This window comes from Branchiostoma floridae, chromosome 9 (assembly GCF_000003815.2).
Source record: "Branchiostoma floridae strain S238N-H82 chromosome 9, Bfl_VNyyK, whole genome shotgun sequence".
NCBI lineage: Eukaryota > Metazoa > Chordata > Leptocardii > Amphioxiformes > Branchiostomatidae > Branchiostoma > Branchiostoma floridae.
Window position 1 is genome coordinate 4,749,537 of NC_049987.1, and position 25,208 is coordinate 4,774,744.

The following is a 25,208-nucleotide window of genomic DNA, read 5'->3' on the forward strand; positions in this document are numbered from 1 at the left end:
CAAAAGTCAAAGGCCATCCGTGTTTCCTTGGCTAGTAAGTTAGTAACAGCCCGTAAACAGTGGTGAGGAGAGAGGTTTGTCGTAACAACGACGAGGCTATGGACACTCATTAAGTGTCTTCTACTCACAAAGAAGACGTATCACTGAAGACAGTCGCAAAGGTAAAACGATCTTTTTTGTATAGAATTCGTTACACATACAGATAAGATTGGTAACAAAGGTTGGAGGGGCTGATATTGAAACACATCATATTCTACATGTTGTGAGATATGTCAGTTTACAACAAGACTTGTTCACCCTTGTCTGTTGTGCTCTATTTGGACTGCACATGTAGTAATGATTGTGGGTAAAGCTACTCGCCGTTTCAACATGATTGCATAGGTGTTTGAAGAAACACGCTCTGAGTTCTAGTGGCTTAATACTTGTGTACATAGGGTTACCGCCCCACCTTGAAATGTACGCTTGCCAGGTTTGGCACCCGGGGCTTACAGTAGAACAGTCACGTATGATTAAGCGTTTCCAGGTCAAAGCTTGTAAGATCATTCTTGGGGAGGGGCTTCTGAATCGAATTTCCCATTCCCTACTTAAGCCATGCAAAACAATCACTTAAAAACACATTTACCTACATTTCAAAGCTCAAGTCTTTACCCCCACTGCAAAACTGGATTAGTCAGGTTTGTTTTGGTTAAAAAGAGCCCGACTTCAACTCCGGCATTTTAACGAGCTACAGTCAGATGATTGTCAAGATGTCAGGATTTAACCCCCCCCCCCCCCCATCCTAATGGATCAGTCCACAATGAAGGTCGAATATGGAGGGTTGATTACAGGTCAAAGCACGACAAAGGTCACAATTTTTTGCAAGATTTAAAAAATATACATGCTTCGGTTCCTCTTGCAGAAACCTAGACCTTTATGATCAAAATTTGCCCCGGGGAAAAAATTACCTAAAAAAAATAAGTCAATAAAAAGCAATAGTAGGCACACTGCAGTTTATGCGCAAATCCGGAAATGTACTCCCTCCCCTCTTGGTCGTTCATACAGTGCCTACATTTCAGCGCTACATTATGTGTGATCTAGAACCTCTGCATGTAAGGCGTAAAGTTCACTGTCTGAGGTTTGCCAAATGCCTTGTTCAATTTAAGGTATTCGACTGGCTACCACTACGGTGCTCTGAAGTACATGGTAGGGACCTCAGAAATGCTAACAACTTAAGTCAGTCTAAGTGTCGAACGTCACTTTTTAGGAATACTACGCTGCCATATGATATGATATGTGTCGATCTGTTAAATTCATACTAGACTTTAAATGTCACATTTTAATCTCAATAGTTACCTCCATGAAATGTCATGGAGGTTATATTTTCACTAGCGTTTGTGTGTCTGTCTGTCTGTCAACAAGATAACTCAAGAACGGCTAAATGGATTGGTTTCATACTTTGTGTGTTGGTGGGGTGTGATGAAAGCTAGAAGTGATTAGATTTTGGTTCTCCTAGCGGCTTGCCTTGGTACTGCAGCGCAAGTTCCGGTTTTGCCGTCTTGTGCTCTAAACAAGCTATGGTCACGAATTTTTATATTAGATAGCTTTTGTGCTCAGGAATAAGTGACATAAGTTTGGGCCCCCTAGCGACTAGTTTTGGGATAGCAGGGGCATGTTTGTCAAAAACTAATGAAGCGGATTACTCAAGAAGGGAACATCGAATTTTCATGATTTTTGGTATGTCGGTACATAAGACAATATTGTACAAAATAAAATACTAATTATGCAAAATAGAAGTACATCTGCATGATTAATGAGAATAATCTATCATGGCAGTTTCAACCCCCTTACATTAATTTTTGAAACTGCAGGGGCATATTTTTGTCAAGACATTCCAAAGAGGATAACTGCAGAAAGGAATGACGGATTAACATCACTTTAGGCAGCTTAGGCAAAGATATTCATAATAATAATATGCATGTTGTGCAAATGAGGACCTAATTTGCATAATCATTGTGGAAATTGCATAATTCCATTGTTTTAAATTGTACAGTTAAGAGGGTACTGTGATGATTATAATTAGATTAATGCCCTTAGGCAGGACATTCCATTAGACTCTTAAGCGCCAGTCTTTTTTTGTACACTGGACGAGGCAATTTAGTCTTCGGACTACCATCTCGTACCTGAGATGTCCAAGATGTCGGACCATATGACCAGATTGAATATAACTTGATCATTATCCCTTAAGATTTGTACCTACCTGTTTGTTTTTTCATATAAAATGTTAAAATTAACACTTTTAGTCTATTTCCATTGTCTTTTGCGATTATCCGTTTTAAAAGAATACATCTTTGAAAATTCATGTTGGTGGATATAAGATGGCGGAGCCCAACTGGTATCTTAGATATGCATGACGTCATTTTGACGTCATTGATATTGATCAACAAACATTATCTGCATTTGCTTTACCCTTTTTATGGTTCCAGCAAATACAGTCAAATTGATGACGTCATGATTACTTCATATTATATCGTCAATCTTCTTAAACTCTGATGCTAATATATCAAATTTCCAACTCACTTCAGCATTCACAAAAGGAAACGATCAACTCCCTAACCAAGTACTTTCCCAACCATGTCTGATTTGATTATATTTACCTATGGTAATGTCAAACTATTAGAAGATCTTAACTCGCACAAAGCCGGTGGTCCCGACGGTATTCCAGCCTACTCAAACTAGCCGCAGGTGAAGTCGACCCGGCCCTCACTATCATATGCCAAAGTCTCTAGAGACTGGTCAAATTCCATCACAATGGCTACATGCCAACATTCCTTCCTGATATATTGGAAATACACATATGTGTGGTAGCTACAGTTCATGAAAACAACTATGGTGTCCTTTAGTTTACGTGTACGCATACACACAAAAACTAACCAGCTGACTTTGATCTTGTTTCCCCCTGTGTCCATATCGCGTTATCGGCGGATAATTGCATGCAACAATAGCATCTTCCAGTGTTTTACGTGCGAACAATGTAATGCAACATGGCTCAGATGAGATCAAACCTAAAGTCGCACGAGAAGGAAGGAAGGAAAGTAATTGGTTCTATTTAGTACATAGAGACAGACGTAGACACAAGGATAGGCACACGCCGAAAACAATACCTCCTTCATGGAGATAGATAGATGTAGATCTTTAAGATCTTTCACAAGGAAATTTCCGGTAATTTGTATACTAAACTGTGTATTAAATGTTATGGCATGACTTTAGAAATAAACTATTGATGCTTTTTTTGCAGATCTTGAGCAGTATTGCCAGTCAGCTGGGAGGAAAAAGACATTAGGTGTTGTCTTCACGAACTGATGATCAACAAACTTTAAGAGGATTGAAATACCATTATGTCTGTAACCTCTATAATATTATCACTTTGGAAAGCCTTGTCACCAAGAACTTTAAAGTGTCGGTTTGTCGCTTATGTCAGACGGTATGAAGAAAACATCGACTTCCACGTTGTTTGCAGAGACGAGTGCGTTGAAACAGATGATTATCTCCCAGGTTTCATCATGTGTGGAAATCAAGCAGCAACGGTTCCTCTTATTTCTGGAGATGCACTTTACGTTTCTGTAAGAATCCTCGAAGGCCAGAAACGGTCCGAGCAGATGGTACTCCACCCCCAGCAATGCCGTGGTAAAAACGGCCAGTCTGTACAAATGTGGCTAAATAGCCCTAACATAAAACCTGTGATGGGCGAAGTTGTCATCACGAGTCTTCGAACCTCTACGACTGTTTGTATTTTTACTTTCCAGGTAAGAGGACTCATCAACCTCTTAGGGTCTGTTATACATTTTAGACGGAATTTTTACAAGAGTGTTAGTCACAATAAGATCATACCGCTGCAACGGCGTGGAAAGTGTTTAAAATGTTGCCAGTAAAACCCAAGCCCCCGAGCTCAGACTTTATTTCAGCTCATTTTCTCTGTAATATAAAATGAATTAAATTTAAAATGGGACTGCATGGATTTTAACTGAAAACTTATTGCTGTATTGTGTTATAAATTAACAAAATTGCATATTTTACATTGTCTATTTCAGGAGGTGACCGCCTTTCCTCGTGAGTACATTTTTTTTCTTATCTAAAAACTTTGTAGAACAACAGATGAAATATTCTGATTATGCAAATTATTTTCACATCTGCATAATTTATTTTTGATTATGTACACCATTAACTAACTTATAAAGGTCGCAATATTGACAATCCAATCGTTTACTATATGTACTTAGAAGAAGACACTTTCACATTGATTATACAAATCATGGAATTATTTGCATAATGTGTATTTACTTATCTTCCACATGCCACAAACTACATACGTTAAATGTATTTGAGTCCTATAACGGAAAACACTTACTGTGGATTTTTCTCATTACGTATGTAAATTAAGTCCAAATTTGCATATTATACATTTCAGTATGTACGTCCATGCCAAAAATACCTGCATACTAAATATCATGGAAATCCATCGTTCCTATGTTCCGTTATGCTCCTTGGAAGTTTTTTGACAAAAATGCCCCTAAAGTTCGAGTAAGTTGCCAGGGGCCCAAACATACATCACTTCTTCCTTACATCACACGCTATCTTCCACCTGAAAGTCAAGTCCATAGCATGTCCAGATCAAAAGATACAAAAAATCGAAGTTCTGCTGCAGTACCAAAGTCACATATCAGGGGGCCCAAAGTTGATCTTGACCTTTCTCTTCCTAACCCTTTCCACATACTGAATATCATTTTGATTCATCAATAAGTTCTTGAGGTAAGCTGACTACAACTATCCGGAAACACAAACAGACACACAGACAGACACACCAAAAACTATACCTCCATTTTTCGTGGAGGTAATAAACAAAGAGTAAATCTTAAGAGGGATATTCGTTGTTTGCATATCTTTGATGTGGAACATTTAGAACCAGTAATCATGGGCAGTCAAGTATAACTGACTTGGTAAGAAAGTCATACATGCCGGGGCTAAAGTAGTTGCACATAGGGAAGCTTATATAGTCAATTTCGTTATATAAAACTGGAAGAATCTGACTGCCTGAGGTAAACAGTTCATCCACCTAACTACTCTGTTTTTGGTAACGTGATTCCCCTGATTTTTTATATAGGCACCACCATCGCCTCTCGGAAACGATCCAGTGGAAGTCCACCGACCTTGGCGATGTCCCAATATGAGGTGGTGATGCCAGAAAAGGCAGACTGGCAACAGAAAGGCGATTACGACTCAAAGTTACGTAAAGGTAACACAAGTCTAAACAAGAGTTCGTAGACCTCAGGCCTGCATGAAATGTATTGAGTTTCTGTAGACCTATAGTGTATTTTTGCCTTTTTGTCTGTGGTACGTGGTTGGAAAAATGAGCTTTTTACCGTGTTGGTTGTGCACCATGCAAAAGTCTGAAATTCCATTTTCTGAATTTGTAAGTTTGGACATGGATGAACATTACTTATTTTGGATTTCTTAAGTATGTAACCAACCACAGTACCTTGAAGTTGTTGAGACGCAACCTTTTTTTTGTCTCAGATGGCCCATGTACATGTAGTTACTCTGTCACATGATATATTCAGTACTAATATCTTCCTATTTCAATGTACTGACCTAATGCAGCTGCTAAATCTCCTTGGTTTGTGTTCTTCCAATGATATTCATTAAAGATTTATTTCTGGGGTGTTATTCACTTGACATCGGAAGGTTACTTGCATAATTTGACCAATGATACTTTTATAGTAGTTCCATAGACATTAGACAATATGAATAGTGCTGGCCCCCATGATGCAGCAGCAACAGTTAGTCCCCAGGGTGGTATGATATTTTCATTCAATCCATCCAACCCAAATCTAAATCTCCTGTAGTATCTAAGCCAAATTTAACAGCATAATTTACTATGAAAAATGTCCTTGTCAATCCCATTTATAGATGGCAAGCTGCTGGCAATGGAAGCTTTGAAAACTTCAGAAGCTGTTGTAGTCAGAGCAAACACCCAGCAAACATCCCCCCAAACCAATGAGCAGTTGCTTAGAAGGGGAATTTCATCATATATTTGCCGCGACAAAATGCAACAAACGATACTGAATTTAAAACAGAACCAAGCTAAGCCTCCACCACTTAACCCTGCCTGTACTATAGATTGAGCAGGCCCAAAAACCAAGCGAATATGACTAGCCCAAAACTACAAATTACCTGACAGTGTATACAGTATGGAATTGGAAATGGCATTACCAAAGAAACACAAAGAAACACAGGACAAATCATACACATACCTTTCTCTTATGCCCACGCTCTATACAGTTCTCCTCCACATTAGAAAATTGCATCTTCTTCTGTTTAAGTTCAAGTTCAACCATGATTGCCAACAGGGTAAAGGAACTTGTACCGGAACTTAAAACTCAGTACTGTACAGCTCTAGAAACACCACAAAGAGTAATAAGCAAACTCCAATTATACCTGACCAACAGATATATCATCTGGTACACTCCCGTCATCTGGCACACCGTAAGACAGGGGATACAAAGTAACCTAATACATTGAAGGTTGCCCCAGGCCAGATGATGGTTCTACACCCAACCGTAATCTGTTTTCAGAACCAAGCAGATATTGGGAGGATGCCCCAACCACACCAAAACAGGGTCAACCTATACAGTATCAAGTTCAAGCACTAGGAGGCCCAAAATCAAACCTCACCACCAGGACACCAACAACAACTCACGTACCAAATAGCAACACAATGGCACCTTGCGTTCCGGAGATACAGCGCACGCCCCGTGCCCGCACAAAAGGTAACCTAAAATGTCAAGTTCAAGCACCAAGGGCGCCAAAATCAAAATTGAGAATTATTCAGCCACCGCCGACACATGTGCCAAATATCATCGCGCCCGCACCAACCGTTCAGAAGATATAACTCCGGAAATACCCCTCCCGGACACAAAATTCGACCTGCCGCGTCAAGTTCAAACGCGACAAGGCCCAAAGTCAATCCTAGGCAACAGGCAACAACTTCCCACCCATGCACCAAAAATCGTCGCAATGGTGCGTATCGTTCCGGACACACAGCGCCAAAAGTGCCCCCAAAACACCAAAAATGCCACCTGCAATGTCAAGTTCAAGCGCCAGGAGGCCCAAAATCAAACCTGAGTGTCAGGCCACCACCCTCAACCCAAATCCCCAGCTTCCAAATTTTCCCACGCCCGTGAAAACCATACCTGCATACATGCAGGTAATAAAATGAAAATAGCATACTTTAAGGTTCCATCTCACTGCTCCTTAACATCCTTTTAACATTGAAAAATATATTTTGGATGCATTTCTTATCATTATACAGTGTTTTTTTAATTCAGTTACAATACTGCGATTACCACAAAACTTGATTTGTATTCAAATATCATAGACTTAGACATCAATGGTTTGGCAAGCCATCCGCGCGCCGACAATGAAAATACTCCGCATCATACAAAAACGTATGAAATACAAAATGTACATTTTCATTTAAGAAATTTGAAAAAATATTTTCAGTTAAACTAGTTCAATAAATTTAAAAATTGTTAAATAAACCTACAAACATACATCATTACACATACATGGTGCAAAATCACATAATCTATCTAGTCAAATCTGGTATACGGTTTGTGCCCGTTCATTTAGGTTCTTTCTTTTTCTGTAAAAGTATTTCAAGGTTGTTTCCAACATAATTTTTGTAACATATAATTCATCATCATAAGGGAAAAGATTTCATTACGTAGCTCAATTTGGGACATTTTACCAATTTGCAGATATTTTTCATAAACTGACAATGCTGCGATTTCCAATAACATGTTCATTTAATCTAAAAACTCAACAGTGCCGCACGTCAGTGTGAGCGCAAGAGAAGATCGGCTAAAATATCACAACTGTACCGCAGTGTTATTGTTACCAAATTTTTAGAGAATGATGTAGACATATTATCCAGGGATTTTCAAAAACATATGACGTAATTATGACGTTATCAATTCGACTTTTGGCTGGAAGCGTGAAAAAGGGGTATTCTCAGAACAATGTCAAAATGACGTCATAAAATGACGTCTTGCATATCTAAGCTACCAGTTGGGCTCCGTCATCTTATATCCACAACCTCGAATTTTCAAAAATACATTTTTTGCAACAAATATTTGCAAAACACCACCTTACTTCTCTGTTTTGGTAATGTGATTCCCCTGATTGTTTGATATAGGCACCACCACCGCCTCTCAGAAACGAGCCAGTGGAAGATTTGTACCGGTACGAGTGATTACCCTAGATGAGATGGACAGGCCAGGATGGCAACAGAAAGACGATGGTGACTCGATTTCGAAAGGTGAAAAGCAAAAGTTGTACTGCTGTAAAGGTAACACAAGTCAGGGCTTTATTTGTCTAGTTTTGGTAATGTGGTTCTCGGTAATGTGGTTTTAGGTAATTTGACTCCTCATGACATTTCCCAATCAGCTAATTAAAATGTACTGAAATGAACACTTTGCGGGGCCTTACATTGCCTGCCTAATGCAAAAACTACCGTTTATGATTTCTTGCCAGGCAGCTACTACACCTAACTTTCTCACCGACGTAAAAGAAATTGTAGTCAATCGTATGTTAAGTCCATTCAGCTATATCCTCGAATTTTACTCATATGAGGTAAGAGAAGTAAGAATATGTTTCCAAGCAATAAGGAGGTTTTTTTTAATGAAAGATGTAAGAGAATTTATCATTACAGCCAAAGTACCAATACTTCTAGAATGTTGTTCTGTCAGAATGCATTTCTAGCACATCCATGAATCATCTAGATTGAGTTTCTTATGCTAGGAATAAAGTTCTTGTGCCAGAAATACCTTTCCGTCATCAAAATTGAATTTCTTATACCAGTGCCTACAATTAATGTGATTCCTAAACTAAGATTGAGTTCCTAATACCAGGAATATCTTTCTTTCCAAACTTCAGCGACTCTTTCTTTCAAGGTTATCAAGCACACCAATTTTATTGAAGGTATTTGTTAATAGGTGGCGATAAAGACACAAAGCCAACAACTGAGAGACCTATCCACTACGGACACGGGAGACGATTGATGGTACCCTGCAAAACAGTATCATGTTTTTTTTCCTATTTGCTTTTGGACAGTCGAGGGCAATGTGCACTCTGGAAACTTATATTGTCAGTGCCGCATACACAGTACAGACAGAAAGTTAAAAGCTAGTTTTTTTCTTCTTTTACTGAACTGAACCTCCCTGACTGAAGTCAGGTACTCGTTTTTACACCTGGGTAAAGTGAGGAAGGTCGTTTAAAGTGCCTTTCCCAAGGGCACAACGTCAGGGGAACGGCAGGTATCGAACTCAGAACCTCTAGACTCCGAGCCGAAAGCTCTACCAGTTACGCCACACATGACGCCACAAATTCATGTTACGTTTCAACATTCTACCCCCCCCCCCCACAAACAATAATGTTACGTTGCTTATCTATTTATTTTTTGTTAGTAAATGTTCTTTTGTCATTATATTTTTCAAATGGGTGCCGATTTCTTAAGAATATGCGGTGGAAGTCTAATGCTTACAAATGTCATACAGTTGTATTTTCCGTTTATTCATCATTAAATACCAGGTTTCATATTCAAAGTATAAATAACGATACCAAAAAAAAAAATAAATAATTGCCCTTTCCAAGATGCCATAACGTCGATTTCATTGTAACAGTTATATTTTGCAAGCATTGGATGTCCTATTTCACGACAGACGTTGTTATGAAACCTATCTGTTTTATATGAGCATGACAAAAACAAATATGATACCCAAATTATCTTTTTCGAAAACATTCACTCTAGATAGCAACATTGGTGGCCTTATTCGTAGGGGCATTCTGGGCCGTAACCATATTCATGCAAGATCTGTACATGTTAACAGGTAAGTGCCAGTCAAAATGGATTTGCAATTTTTTGCATTTAATATCTAGAATATAACTAACTTAGTGGCTTGCAGATTCTTCCGTAATGCGATATGACACTGTTGTTACCATGTCCATGACAGAACTAACTTCGCCTGGAAGTGAGTTGTATCCATACAGTGTCTGTCCATTATCTTCATGATGAGTTTTGCATTGAATATCAGCTTTGTTTTCACATTTGGTACATGGAACTTTGATACTTATGTAAGATCGTGTTGAATGATATGCAAGTAATCAAATTGCATTGAGGCTTAAACGTATACGCTTTTCCAACTCGCAGATCAACACACTAGCATTCCTGTGCCTGTGGCCCCGTTCACCATCCGTTCCTATGTAGTAGGCACTGAAGGCCGGGTGATTCAGGAGTACGGTGGAGTGAAACTGATTTTTCCACAAGGTTGCGTTTCTGAGGAAAGGGTCATCTCCGTGGAGGTAAAGTCTTAGTTTTACTACGTTTTTTCAAAGTCTTTTATTTCTTTTAATGCACTTTTAAGCAGTGTTGAAAAATTATGGCGTTGTCGTAATAAGAGATAGAGCCTTGGACTAACATGAGTAAGAACCAATTGGTCCCGAGTTTGATACTGAACTTGTATGGGAAATGCTCTTCTCTTAATGAGAATTAACGAATAACTCGGACGTCCACCGAGCTATTCGTCAATACTCACCAAGAGAAGAGCAGTAATTTTTGTTGTTGAAGAAGTGGGGTCGCTTAAGGTAATTTCTCTCTCACTCGGCCTATTGACTATTCTCGTTAAATTGCAGGTTGATGTCATGCCCATCGATGACCTGGTCAACCAAAAGTTCCAGGCGCTAAGTGCGGTTATCACAGTGAAACAGAGTCAGACCACACCTTTCCTGAAGCCGGTCACAGTAACGTTGCCATGGATGTGGCGAAAGTATACATTCCTACCAGAGGTTAACACAACCCTGATGCACTTCCAGCCAAACCATGGTCTGCCTATAGTGCTGATCTCTACGAATCTGACCACACGGTGACATTCCAAACAGTTCAATTCCAGAGGTGAAGATTCTGCTTTTATCGCTGAAGCTACTATGTTTTTTTCTGTTTGTTTAATGACTATGTTGGTCGGAGGAGGAAACTTTGCACATTTCTTAATTAGTGGCCACATTTCATTTTCTTCTGTCAGCCTTTCAGACAGCCAGAAATTGTCACGACATTCCTTCCGACACTTTCCTTGGAGGTTAGCGTTCACAAATGATAAACAACAATGGATTATTAATTTTCGTGTTTTACCAATATTTACTTTTTTCAGTTACTTTGTCGTCAAAACACTACACGATGCAGTGTACTTCGTGGAAAAGATATGGAACGGCTACGCAGAGGATAAAGTACATCTCTCCATCATACCCAACGTGACAACCCGGGAGATCACCATGCTCTGTACTCATAAGTTACAAGACCAGCAAGATTTTTTCTTCATAAGCGAGGAACAACTGAGGCATCAGTTCAAGCAACAGGTTCACATGAAAAGCAACGAGAAGATCGAGGCAATGTTCACGGATAAGAGTGACATTGAAATCGAAGAAGACGACATTCTGCAAAATGGAATCACATTCTACTTTCCTCCAGCCACTGCCAATAGATATTCTCTTCGTCTGAAGGCAAAGGATGGTGCTGACATGAAGCAAGAATATGAGGGAAGTATCCATTTTGACAGAATACAGGAAGATGGGCGAAAGTCTGGGAGCACGATGGAAGATGCCATTAACAATGCTCTCATCTACCTTCGTCCCAGAACTCAAGGTAAAGCTAAAGACATTAACGTTAAATATCATATTTCAAGATTTTCTTATAAGAAAGTTATTCGTTATCGATCATTTTTTCTTGTTATTATTAATTATATCAGTTTAAAATCATTAATCTTGTCCTCCTTTTTTTGCTTAACAGCCATGGGCAATACAGAGCAGACAATTCTTAGCCAAGGATCTGACCCATCAGCTACAGGTAAATATTGTTGTAAATATAGTTCTATAACCGTATAACGTCTAGTTTCTTCTTGTTCGGAAAAAAGCTGGTATTATTATATCAACATACGGCTGTTAAATCACAGAAATCATGTGTGCTATTGTATGATATTGTATTTGTTACAGCATTATAAATCTCAAATCACCTCGTTCACCTTAGCAGATAATTTTGAGTCAACGCTTACCATGGTCACTAGATACTATATGCTCGTAGACTGGGAGGTAGTGCTGACTTCTTTTTATCGTCAATTGGGAGGTAGTGCTGAATTCTTTTTGGCAAATTTCTAAGAAATCTTAAACGACCTGTACCGTCATGTATGAGTTTTGAAATGACACTAGCACGAAACACAACGGTTAAAACAATAGTCACTGTTCAACACCATCATATGTATCCTCATTGATTATTTTCTTATGGTCGTTCCAATTTATGCGGGAACATTCTTTTATAGCGAAACGTCATTTTACGGTGCAAAATGTCGATGACAATGTACTCGACATCAATCATATTTTCGTTTTCTCCACCAGATTCCAATGATGTGATACAGTATTTCGCCAAAACAGTGAAAGGCGTCGGCACGTCCTGGAAAGAGCTGGCCTTGGAGTTGGGCTTGTCTTATGAGACTGTCCAGGTGATTGATCAAAATGTTAGGCTCAAGGACGACTTTGAAAAATGTTGGGAAGCTCTGCACCAGTGGAGGCAAATCAACGGAAAGCAAGCAACATTGGATGTTCTAAAAGAAGCCCTCACACAGATAGGCATGGCTTCTGTTAAAGATGAACTGTAATTCCAACAAATGCTTGAAAAAATGCTTGGTATTATTACATGATTATTACATCATAATTATTACATGATGATTATTACATCAGAGCAAAATAAGAACCTAATTGTGTTTATAAAAATACTGTACATAATTGAGTGGGAATACTTAAAGGGGCATCCCGCTCCAGAATCGAGTGTTATTTTCTAATAGATAATATTTTTCGGGATTCTAGTTCACCCGACTCCCGACTTGGATTCCATATTTTGTAGTCCTTCTTGATAAACAACCAAGTTGAAATCCCCCATCATTATTGTCAACTATTACTCTGCAGTAATATCTATTTCATTATCTGTATTGTCTTATGATAGTTTATCATCCTGTAAAAGATTGCTAGTTTTATTACTTTATCTTTTTATTACTTAACTATGTTAAGCTTTTCAATACCTGCATGTTTGTTTTAATGCCCAAGAATCTTTACAACCAACACATCTATGTAAGGAGAACTGGGGACATCCTAATCCTGTTGATTTACTTTATTAGTAGCTTGTAGGATTTTGTTCCTGAAAGATTATCAAATGACAGGAAAAATGAAGCTACTTTCAGACAATAAGTTTCTTCCTGGTACTACCCTTCTCCGAAAACTTTCTAGGAGGACTTGCATATATAACATTGATTCTACATATCTAACTCATTATACTAGGAAAAAGACAATAGTGATGATACAAATAACATCAGACAGCATACTTTGATAATAATTTCCTGTTTTGTTTTTAAAAAAAAAAGCAACAAAGTATGGTATATATTTTTCAACGATTGAAAATGGTTACAGAGCATTGTGAATCTACATGACATTGTAATAAATGTACTACCGGCGTAACTAGACATGTCTATGCAATGTGGTCACATTTATTAAGTGCGGTTTAAGTTGCCAAAGACTAAAACAGTAATAGTCTGTCAATATCAATTTGTGCATTGAACAGCAAAATGCAGCTTTGTTTCTGAACAGATAGATCAATTCAATAAATTCCATTTATCTATTACATCAAAACCCTTGATTCCATTTCTATTACATCAAAACCTTGATGACACAAACTTACATGCCATAGTTTCCTTCCAAGGAACTGCACAAACACAATAAGATATTAAGTTAACATACATGTAGTCACAAGGGTTTTCAGATTAATAGAAATGGAATAGTATGGCCCGATAGCCCCACCCACCTCAATCATACAAAATAAAGACATGAAAATGAAATTATTTGACAGACATGCAGCCACCCTATAATTGGTCAAGCCAATAACTGCCATTCTATCATTGGTTGCTCTGTTAATTGTGATTGACGGTAAGTCTATTTCTTGTGCATGTGAGAAACATGGGCAGACATGTAGCCATTCTATCATTGGTCAAGCCAATAACTGCCATTTTCTCATCGTTGCACTGCTAATTGTGATGGACAGTTAGAATCAGTCTACATGTATTTGTTGTGAGAAACATGGGCAGACATGTAGCCATTCTATCATTGGTCAAGCCAATAACTGCCATTTTCTCATTGGTTGCACTGCTAATTGTGATGGACAGTTAGAATCAGTCTACATGTATTTGTTGTGAGAAACATGGCAGACATGCAGCCACACTATCATTGGTCAAGCCAAACACTGCCATTCTCTCATTGGTTGCTCTGCTAATTATGATGGACAGTTAGAATCAGTCTATTTGTTGTGAAAAACATGGCAGACATGCAGCCACATCATTGGTCAAGCCAATAACTGCCATTCTCTCATCGGTTGCACTGCTAATTGTGATGGACAGTTAGAATCAGTCTACATGTATTTGTTGTGAGAAACATGGCAGACATGCAGCCACACTATCATTGGTCAAGCCAAACACTGCCATTCTCTCATTGGTTGCACTACTAATTGTGATGGGCAGTTAGATCTAGTCTATTTGTTGTGAGAAACATGGGCAGACATGCACCCACTTTATCATTGGTCAAGCCAATGACTGCCACCCTCTCATTGGTTGCACTACTAATTGTAATTGACAGTTACAATCAGTCTATTTGTATGCAATACTATGAATAGCCTGTCACATTGGTATTGGTATTGGAGGCTGTGAGGACTCGTTTCCATTATAAGTCACAGAGTATACTGAGCTCCTATTGGACTGATCCTCTTATTACAATAAAGCTCCTACAATTGATACTTCTTGTATTCTAAATCAGTTTACATGTTTGCATGAATGGCCACAAACCCTGCTCCAGTGAGAGTTAGTGCTACACATACTAAAAACCCAGGCACAAAATGTAGAGATAACCAAGTTTTCCAACCCCCTATAGTTTTACATGAGAAGCAATTTCAAAATACAGATGACATTTTAACAATATAAAGGAAAGTTTCAAGGTAGTTATAACAGAATAAATTTCCACTTGAAAATAAGTGAAAAGTTTCAAGGCAGTTATAACAGAATTGAGTTCCACTTGAAAATAAATGGAAACTTTCAAGGGCCAAGAAATCACACTTTTTCCAAGCTACTATCTTTTTTATCGGACCAAGTACATACATGCACTAATAGACTTGCACCTTTTAAGTTGGAGAAGTGGCAGTTACAACTAACACTAGTGCAATTTCTGCTGTATTTGTTAAGTTAAGCTGGAATGGTGAATCATTAGTCCTCTTCTTCGTCATCAGTTTCATAGTCTGATATGTCCTCCTCTTCATCGTTATTCTCATCCTCATCCTCCGATAGATTCCACGCGGCTTCGGCATCCACTGCCTCCTTCGCTTCTTTCACGTCCAACTAGAAAAACACATCAGCCATAAAAGTTTGCTTGGATTATTGTAGTCAAGTCAAAGTCCTTCCCGCGCCTGATGGTGCATTAGGCAGTGCCCATCTCCATTTTTGTAGCCCTGGGCCATACAGCTTTGTGCAATCACTACAGTAGGGGGCTAGTCCACTGGTAGTGGTGTGTGTTCAACTTACATTACTCTTTCCCGATTGCTGGGTGCTAAGCAGAGAAAGCAGCATGCACCATTTTTCAAGTCCTTGGTATGACTCGGCCGGGATCAAACTCACAACCTCCCGAATGCAAGGCGAACACTCTACTCACTTGGCCATTGCACCTGTGGATTCTTGTAGTACCTATTGGCACGTAGGTCAGCAAGTTTCCTTGCTGTTTCTTTAGCAGGGTATATTTTTACAGGGAGGGGTTGCTAGCACTTCTCCTTTAACGTGCCTTAAAAGTTTGTTTGTTTGGATTCTTGTAGTGCCTTGTGGCACATAAGGTAGCAAATTCCCTTGCTGTTTCTGTAGCAGGGTATATTTTTACAGGGAGGGGGGGCTAGCACTTCTCCTTTAACGTGCCTTAAAAGTTTGTTTGTTTGGATTCTTGTAGTGCCTTGTGGCACATAAGGTAGCAAATTCCCTTGCTGTTTCTGTAGCAGGGTATATTTTTACAGGGAGAGGTTGCTAGCACTTCCCCTTCAACGTGACCTCCTCGAACACCGGGCCCCATTTTACAGCCCTTTCAAAATCCGGGTTGCAAGAGATGCCCTTCCCAAGATTAGCACCAGGGTCTCCCAGTGTTTGCCTTGCAGTCGGTAGGTTGAGAGTTCAACCCCAGCAAAGTCATACCAAAGACTTTAAACGGTACATGTACATACTGCTTTCTCTGCTTAGCACTCAGCACTTTGGAAAGGGCTTGGTACAAATGTAGTTGAACACACACACACCACTAGACCAGTCGGCAAGCCCTCTGCTGTACAGTAATGATTGCACAAAGCTGTGCATGTTTGGCCTAGGGATACAGAGAAAGAAAGGGGCACTGCCCAAGGCACCGTTTGGTTCAAGAAGGACATAAGTTAAACTTTTAACTCCTTAAGCTACCAATGGATTAGAACCAGGGACTAGCTATAGGTACGTAAGAATTACCTTTATAGTCTTCATGGTATCAAAGTCCAGGTAGGAGTCTGATCTGATACAGACGGTGTACTGGTAGGTCCCAGGCTTGTCTGGGGCAGCAAACTTCAACTCAACCTGACAACGGAAAAACAAGCAATACATTTAATGTACATGGGACCAAGCTTTGCTACACAAAGGACAGCAGCTTTTTTCTATAGTATCGTCTTACCATAAGAACCTATCTAAACATGATTTGCATTGGAAACTCTTCCAGATTCACCTCTGCTTATTCACCCTGCTCATTGCACTATTGAACAGTCTTGCTCATGAATATTAATGAACATGCCTTACTACCAGCCAATCAGCACAAAGCAGGCTTCAAATGTACAATATGGCGGGCATGCAGGGTGTCTATATTCTTTTTTTTAACAAGATCATGGGGTAACATTTTGCTGACGAGAAACTTTTTGTACACATAAATTTTTTATGCACAGAAAACATGTTCCTCAGTGAACTTGATGCAAGGTTGTACAAGTCCACAAGGCCATTGTCCCCGGCAAGTAAAAGTGCAGATCGGGCAAGCTCATGTCCTACCCAATTGCCCGATTGTAACTTTTGTTCATGAGTGACATTTTGATATACCAGGTTACTTCTCAGTCATGGCCTGAGTCGTTGGTTACATGGAAAAAATAGAGCTAGTAATAAAAGAACTCCATTGCTGGAAGTGTATTTCATTCAAATTTCTATGTACTAATGCCCAATAGGACAAGTGAATTTTTTGAAAACTTGTCCAAGCCGATGATGTCTGGATGTTTTTAAAGGTGATCCTACCTCCTCCTCCTCCTGAAGGCAGGTGACCATACAGGGTGCCGTGATCAGGGAGTGCTTTTTCCTGTCTGCCACATACAGCCACCACCACTCCTGTTTCTCCTGAAGCAAGAACAAAGACATTCACAAATCAGTCCAGCATGTAAAAATGGTAGAAAGTTGGATAGAACATAACCTTTGTTTACACAATCTCTTGCTGGCTGGGGTTAATGACCCCTCCCGAGATGGCAGCAACTGTAGGATTGGCCGCTAGGAGCGTGACTTTATACGTAGTCAGGCTAGGAAAAACCAGATAGCTTCTTAAATTGGGGAGGAACAACAGGGCTCGAAATACCACCTGCATATGCAGGTTAGTGCATTTTTAAAATCATCATCATCATCTTTGATACTGCTACGAAAAAAGCGTATTATTACATTTGTAGCAGCTGTGCACGGACCAGTGTTAGTAAGACTAATGCAACAAATCTGAATGAAATTTGTGGCTTTTGCCATGATAATGACTCCTAACAGTTGCTCATTGACCTGGTGTGTTATGCCTCGAGGTTGTTTAACCAGTACTGTAAATGGAGAAACTTTCGCGGTGGTTTAATGTTCGCGGTTTTCACGGTGGCCACTTCGCTGCAACCTTACAACCATCGCAAACATTTTCCATGCCAGCAAGGGAATACAGTGCATGGTGCTACCAGGAACTTAAATCCACAGTCCTTTTTCCCTTTACCGCAAAATTAAATCCCCACAAACTTCAATGCATTTACAGTCTACATGCAAAACAAACAGCATGCATGTACATGTATGTACCTCAGGAAAGAAGGGTGCATGGACCGTATGGCTGATCTTGGACTTGGTCTCCAGCACTTTCTCCTTCCTGTTAATCCTGGCCTGGAGGGCATCCCAGCTCTACATAGAACACAAATTATCAGACATCATTATAAACATGTAACAGTCAATTAGTCACAGCCGGCTAATACCTAGACTCAACCAAAGAGCTGGATTTAAGATAAAAGGACTTTATCGAAAATTACAGTCACTGTGTTGCTACTGAATTAAAGCCAGGGTTTTACATGTAGCTAGTGCATTTTTAGCGTATTGGGCCACTGCACTACAATTTGTGACCACCATGCTAAAATGAGGACCACTAAGCTAATTTACAATTTTTACTTCAAATTAGTTGAACAATGTCAATCAAATAGTAAAGATGATGATATGCCACTCCAGACAGAAAAATCCTTCAAATTACATGTGATGTTAACAGTTCAGTCACCTCATGGGTACCCTTATACATTGGCAACTTTTTACTCAGAACATACATTGTAATCTTATTGCAGAAGGGCCATGACCCCCCTTCCACACCATCCCCCCAGATTGGTTGCTTTGCCCTTAGAATTACACTAAATAAAATCCAGGCTAGAACCCTAAAAGCCAATGTAAAATTATTAAGATCAACTTTGTGACTGAGATAGGAAATGTCCTCTTGAAAAGTCTTAAAGAATCAGAAGCAGTAAGCTGTCTTACATCATCATCATCTTCTGATTGTCTCTGTCCGTCGTTGTCGCTGCCGCTTCCATCATCATCCATGTTGTCCCGATCTGCCTCATCCTCCGAGTCAGAGTTGGAGGAGTCCTCGTCTTTACCAGCCTTCACCTCCTGTATCCTCTGTCAATCATAGACAGGATGGTGACATGTGAGCTTCAGTTGTGAACAGTTTCATCAGGTTGGTAAGTCACTGGATAGCGAGATTTTTTGTACATAACCAAGTGCTTTATTCAAGACCGTCGTGTTTGGGTGACTTTTAGGGCAATTCTAACTGGTTCTGTTACAAACTTCAGCTAGGTGTTGCTAATAACAACTGGTCACAAACTGAAAAGCATTCACACATATACATAGGTATGTAGCACCTGCAGTAACAGAACCTGTGAAAGGCAAAAACATCTAAAACACCAAAAACAAAAACTTAACTCAGTCTGAACTGTCTTACAACTTTTCCTATTGGACAACCGAAATTGCCCCACAGGTTGGGGAACAACAGACGTTAAACCGGGGAGTGAGTGAGTGTGAGTCATAGTTAGAGTATAAAAGACCTGTTTCTCCTAGATCTCTTCAGTGTCACTGACGAAGGATAGTGGATTCTATCCGAAATGTCTGACCGTTTCAAAACCATATCCAGTTGCTTGAGTAACTATTTTTGGCGTATCTTATTACCTGGATGTCTAACCTACACCGACGTACCAAAAACTTATGTTATCAAGTGACTACAAAGAATTTTGTCATCATGCATGCATATGTTAGATTCAGTTTTGATTTCTCAGCTTACTTTACGGAAAGCAGTTAAAGAAGGACAGTGAACTACCGCTATTTTACTACGCCTTGATATGAAGACAATGGTTCATGTACAAACATAAACCCCAGCTTAGGACCCAGCTTAGATACACTTCCCAGTTACAATACAACGTACATGAGTACAAAATGTAGGTCCCTGGCATGATCCCTGCCTCTACTAGACTAGAAAAATATTCAAATCTAATCAGAACTGACGTTGTTTTCTGCTTCCTTCAGCGGAAGTGCTCCGTTTTGCTGCTGTTTCTTGTTCTGCTGGGCCTTGTTGGGCTTCTTCTTGGCCTTCCCTGCCTTCTGCTTCCCCTTCCGGTTCTTCTGCCAGGGTTTGGGTTTGTTAACCTGCAGGGTTTAAGGGAGAAGAGATCACAAAATGTGCTACTGCTGGCAGATACCCATGTGCACAACCTGACAAAACTATAATGTTGAGCAACCTTGGATTCCGCATGTTCAACTCTAACGTTAAGTCAGTACAGATGTATGGATCTGAGACCTGGAGAACAATAAAAGCAACACATCACAGGATACAAACTTTCATTAACACCTTAACACGGAACATAGAGATATAGGTGCGAACACTCAAGACATACACCGACTACAATACTTTGTCGACAGAGGTTACCCTCCAGTCACAGATAGGGGTGGGTACCGGTACAGAAAAGTCCGGTTCAGGTCCATAGGATCAAGTCCAGGTTCAGACCTGAACCTGGACCTGATTCTGTATGTGAGAACTTGTGAATGAACGATACTCAAAACAATGGTCCATCTCGTAGAAAGTACAAAGAACTCTGTTTTGTTAGGTATTCGACTTCCACTGGCATTTTGAAATCCTAGAAGGCTAAATGCCTCTATACAATTGAATGTAAAACTTGGTAGAAATGACTATAGACTCTACTCTGCTTTGCCCTTGTTATTTTCTTCGACCGGTAAGCCCCCAAACATGTGAATGCCTGATCATATAGTGTGTTCATTTTCCAATAGGTCCAACATTCGGTCCACCAAATTTTTTCAGGTCCAGTTTTTCCGGACCGGTCCAATGAGAAAAAACAGTTTTGTACCGGTACACCATACAGGTACCCAGCCCCAGTCACAGAGTAACAAGAGTCCTACCACTTTCTCTGGTTGTTCCTCCTCCTCTGGTTCTTCATCAACCTCAGCAGCTGGTGGCTCCTCCACACCTTGGCTGACTACAGACTATATGTAGGAAACAGACATAAAATCAGACCTAATACACAGGTGTATCAGCATTAAGTTTCACCTGTGTTGGTAAATTATGTAATGATTATGAGTGAAGACTAAACTTTACATATTCCAATACTTGCCTAAACAGAACAGAAGAAGCGTATTCTTTCAATCTGGCCAAAATTTGTTATCACCTGACTATGTTTAGCCCTGTAATTAAAGGCAACCTAAGCAATATTACAGCGTCAAAGTGGAAATATTCTGAATAAGGCAATCTACATGATATTGACATCTACCGGCAGCACTGTGTTCTCACATTTACATCATAATTTGATACTTTGAGCGGTTAAAAACAGCCTAGAGACAAGTTGCACGAGGATATTCCTTAATAAGGACTTGATCTGGAATCCTTGTACAACTCATTCCCGCGCTGTTTTTAACGGCTCAATTTATGAAATAATGATGTAAATGTGCTAAAATAGTGCATTAGATGTCACTATTATACAGACTGCCTTATGCAGAATATTTCCACTTTTAACAATGTGATATTGCTTAGGTTGCCTTTAATAACACATACTTTTTTTATTGGCTATGCTGAGCTGGGCTTACCTATCACTATCAGTGATACTGAACGATTTCAGACGTATCAATCATATAGCACTTACTTCCATACTCTGCCGTTTGAGTTTACAGTTCACAGTGACTATGGCTCCAGCAGTGATGGTGTACGTATCCTCATCATCCAGTACTAAGGAAAAAACATGAGACAGTATAAATTATACATTGAATTTCATGTTCTAATACTGTGCCATATATCTACTCATTAAGTCTATGCTCTATGTCTAGTACACAATGTATAATGCTATAAGTCTGTGCCTTAGAATACATGGTACTAGATAATTTTAGCCTGGTATCCAGCCACGATAGTTCCCGAGTCTCCTCTATCCTCTCTGCAAGTATTAGGGAAGAGAACAGAAGAGACTTGGGAACTATAATAATGGCTGGATACCAGGCTAGAATACTTGTGGTCAAATGATATTGATCAAATGTTAAAACTTTCAAGAAAAGAGCAACTTCTTGACCCTGGTTTCTACTACCAGCTTGTGATGAAACATTTTGTACATGTATGCAAACAATATACTGTAATGCGGTAGGAATAAAATGGAGCTTTCAAAGTGGTTTTGAGTTTGCAGTAGCACTATAGATACATAATGTACTGTACAGAAACGGAACACCTCTACTCACAGCCAGTCAGCAATCACCTACTAGTGATCGGGCAAGTGTGCTACAGACAGACACATCTGTTGCTTTCCACAGTACTGGTTGTCACTGATCAAACTGCATCTACTATCGTAACACTTCTTAACATCATTGCATTCCAATGTTTGGATGTTTGCATATCACAAACACATGTAGGACTAACCTAGAGACTGCACATCCATCTCCACAATGGGGAAGTTCTTGATGACTTCCATAACATCCTCATACTCTTCATCTGTCATGTTCCTCAGTAAAGCCCTGGAGAAGCAAAGAACACAACAATGGCACATGCATTCTATGTAATATGTGCAAAAAGTCATATAGATCACAAGAACTTAAACTCAAACATGCAGCTGCGAACTTTATGCTTCGAGTCAGGCACAAAAGGTAAAGATAGTCCTTTGGTCTTTTTGAAGCCAAAGGCGTAGTGGGTTGTTATCCACTGTGTCTAGGGTACAGTATTGGAGGGTGGAGCCCATGACTATCCTTCCACCACCTTTTACTTTCTCAACCGAGGTACCCATTTTAACACCAGGGTGAAGTGAGGAAAGTCATGTAAAGTGCACAACTTCTAGCCAGGAATGCCAGGAATCAAAGCTGGGACCTACATTTGTAACAATCTTGTGCCCACTAGGGATTAGTCATGATAACTGAGTCATAAGATTGAAATTTCAGATTTCTCACAAAAGTTGATCAATACAAAATCTAGCAAAGTGGTCCATCTCACCTTCTGTCCTTTTCATCCATGGTCGCGAGCTGTCGGATGCTGCGGACGTTTCTCTGAAGATAAAAATATGTGTGGTGTGAAAGTGATCTCAACCTTACTCATTCTGTCAGAGGTTCCAAGAATGTATGTTTGTTTGTTCGAGCATTCATGAAAGCTCAAATCAGCCGGCAGGCCGCTTTTCGGGGAAGAGGCAAGGGGTCAGACAACGTATAGACATTTTGTACATGTAACAGAGGTACAGTTTACATTACAAGTCCTAATGAGTCTTATAAGTCTATAATTCTATATGTACAAGTCTGGCTGACATTGTAAGGATTCTTAGGGATTCTGCAGTACCGCCCATATCCCTTCCGAAAATAATTTCACCTAGGTTGGTAGGTCGATAGGACAGTAGATTTTTCTTTTACACAACCTTAGTAATTTTTTGTTGCAACATCCCTGTAGATATTAATTAATACAATGTCATGTAATTTGGTCAATCTACGACAGACAAAAATAAAGTTTTCCAGAAGTAGACAGCAGTCCAGAATGATAGTTTGACCTACTCTCTTGGACACAAAGTGGCGCAGGTTGTCCTCCCTGATGTGAGGCAGCTGCAGCAGGGGGGACTTGTTGTCCCACAGGCCCTGTACTGTCATCTGGGACAGCTTCATGCAGTTCTCTATCGTCTCCAGACGGGGGAGGTTCGACACTAGGGAAAGAAAGACGTTCTGTGTCACGCTGTATACAGGTACCATTAACCCTAAGCTGCCAGAGTTTCAGCCCTATAAAATGCTATCAGTGCCAGGGTTGGCCGATGACCTCAAAAAAAAAACCTCCGAACAAGGCTGAAGTCCCTAACCTCCTGGGTTCATGCGCCACATGCGCGCAAACTGCTACTTGGGGAGAATACGCTATCCTGGATACATGTATATCCGGGCACAGCACACAGGGCATGTATATCTGTGCCAGATATATCCGGATACAGATACAAAATACCGAATCATGAAGTATAAAAATCTACTTTCCTGAGCATAAAATTTAAGAAGGTCTAAGGTTGAAGGAAAATCAATAGCATGGGCTCCCAAACAATGAGTGGGACGGGAAAAAATTTAGAGTCGGAGACAGTCCTGGACAGAACGAAAGTGTTTGCAGTGGTTTTCATAAACTTTGCAGTGAAGGGGTGACACCATGAAAGTCCAAAACATACATCCACTGCAAACTTTATGGCAAGAGAAAACTGAGCATACCTCTTCCAGCATGAGCCAGTGCCACCAGCTGAGCCACCACCTGAACCATCTCCTGTACCAGTGTGGGACACTTCCTTAGGATCAGCTGGCGGTCTGAAACACAAAACATCATCAGTTAAACAGGGCTCGAAATTCAATTTTGGGATTAGGCGCACTGGTGCACCCAGCTTAACAAATTGGGTGCACCAAAAAAAATTTGGGTGCACCACTTAAATTTAAGTAGAATGTCAAGAAAACCTAATAACAAAACTTAGTTACAAGCTATCAAATTCTTATACAAGTAACATGACGGACATTTTCATTATCTTTCTAACACTTAGATGTCAAGAATATGATGTATACTAGCATACATGATATCTTTCCATACATAAATCTGAGAAAATATTTGGGTGCACCCAGTGCACCCACTGAAAAAAATTGGGTGCACACAGCACAGTTCCAATTTTGGGTGCACCCAGTATTTCGAGCCCTGGTTAAAGCACTCAAGACAACAATTTCATGACAACAATTTTAGGTATATTTTCAAATAGAGAGGTTGCTACTTGCTAACCCTTCCCCTTATACTTGCTTGAGGCACCTCCTCTAATATGGGACCCCTTGTATGTCCCTTCCCAAAGACGTTTGCAGTCCCAACCAAGATGCCCTTTACAAGATTTGAACCAGGGTCTCCCAGTTACCAATTGGAACGATGAGCTCAACTGTGATGCTGCTACCAGTTGAGCTACAGGGACATCCAAGACCTGTGCGATACACTTCAACTGACAAGACTTATGCTTACCCAGCTCCAGAGTCTTGGGAGGCAGGTCAATCCTGCTGAAGTGAGCGTGGACCAGACAGCGAGCCTTAATGCTGTAGGGATAGCACAGGGGGCGCTCTTTACTCTTCTCATTCAGCTGACTTAACTCTCGCATCAGCTGGATAAACGAAAAAAGAAAAAAATGGTTAAACTGCATCTTAATAACAGAATGTTTTACACTGACTGTATTTTGTTCATAAGTAAGCACCTTTTAAACTCTACAAAATCCAAATGATGCTTTGAGTTGT

At 39.9% G+C, this 25,208-nt stretch overlaps 2 protein-coding genes across 2 annotated transcripts in view; one reads left to right on the forward strand and one right to left on the reverse strand.

Annotated features, from left to right (window-relative positions):
- LOC118423241 lies at window positions 1-13,587 on the forward strand. Its single transcript, XM_035831320.1, has 12 exons — window positions 1-161; window positions 3,275-3,782; window positions 4,068-4,086; window positions 5,138-5,269; window positions 8,231-8,353; window positions 9,030-9,097; window positions 9,845-9,923; window positions 10,244-10,395; window positions 10,726-10,984; window positions 11,238-11,728; window positions 11,873-11,929; window positions 12,475-13,587. The coding sequence occupies exons 2-9, from the start codon at window positions 3,375-3,377 to the stop codon at window positions 10,957-10,959; spliced, it is 1,215 nt and encodes a 404-aa protein (XP_035687213.1). The 5' UTR covers window positions 1-161; window positions 3,275-3,374; the 3' UTR covers window positions 10,960-10,984; window positions 11,238-11,728; window positions 11,873-11,929; window positions 12,475-13,587.
- LOC118423233 (translocation protein SEC63 homolog) overlaps window positions 13,454-25,208 on the reverse strand; it is a 19,220-nt gene continuing 7,465 nt past the window's right edge. The window contains exons 9-21 of the mRNA XM_035831303.1: window positions 24,943-25,078; window positions 24,165-24,257; window positions 23,481-23,626; window positions 22,936-22,988; window positions 22,372-22,466; window positions 21,614-21,696; window positions 20,877-20,960; window positions 19,968-20,108; window positions 18,948-19,088; window positions 18,234-18,332; window positions 17,439-17,537; window positions 16,638-16,742; window positions 13,454-15,506 (exon numbers count right to left, since the gene is read on the reverse strand). Coding sequence (XP_035687196.1) covers window positions 15,375-15,506; window positions 16,638-16,742; window positions 17,439-17,537; window positions 18,234-18,332; window positions 18,948-19,088; window positions 19,968-20,108; window positions 20,877-20,960; window positions 21,614-21,696; window positions 22,372-22,466; window positions 22,936-22,988; window positions 23,481-23,626; window positions 24,165-24,257; window positions 24,943-25,078 — 1,407 coding nt within the window. The 3' untranslated portion in view covers window positions 13,454-15,374. The remainder of the gene's footprint in view (window positions 15,507-16,637; window positions 16,743-17,438; window positions 17,538-18,233; window positions 18,333-18,947; window positions 19,089-19,967; window positions 20,109-20,876; window positions 20,961-21,613; window positions 21,697-22,371; window positions 22,467-22,935; window positions 22,989-23,480; window positions 23,627-24,164; window positions 24,258-24,942; window positions 25,079-25,208) is intronic.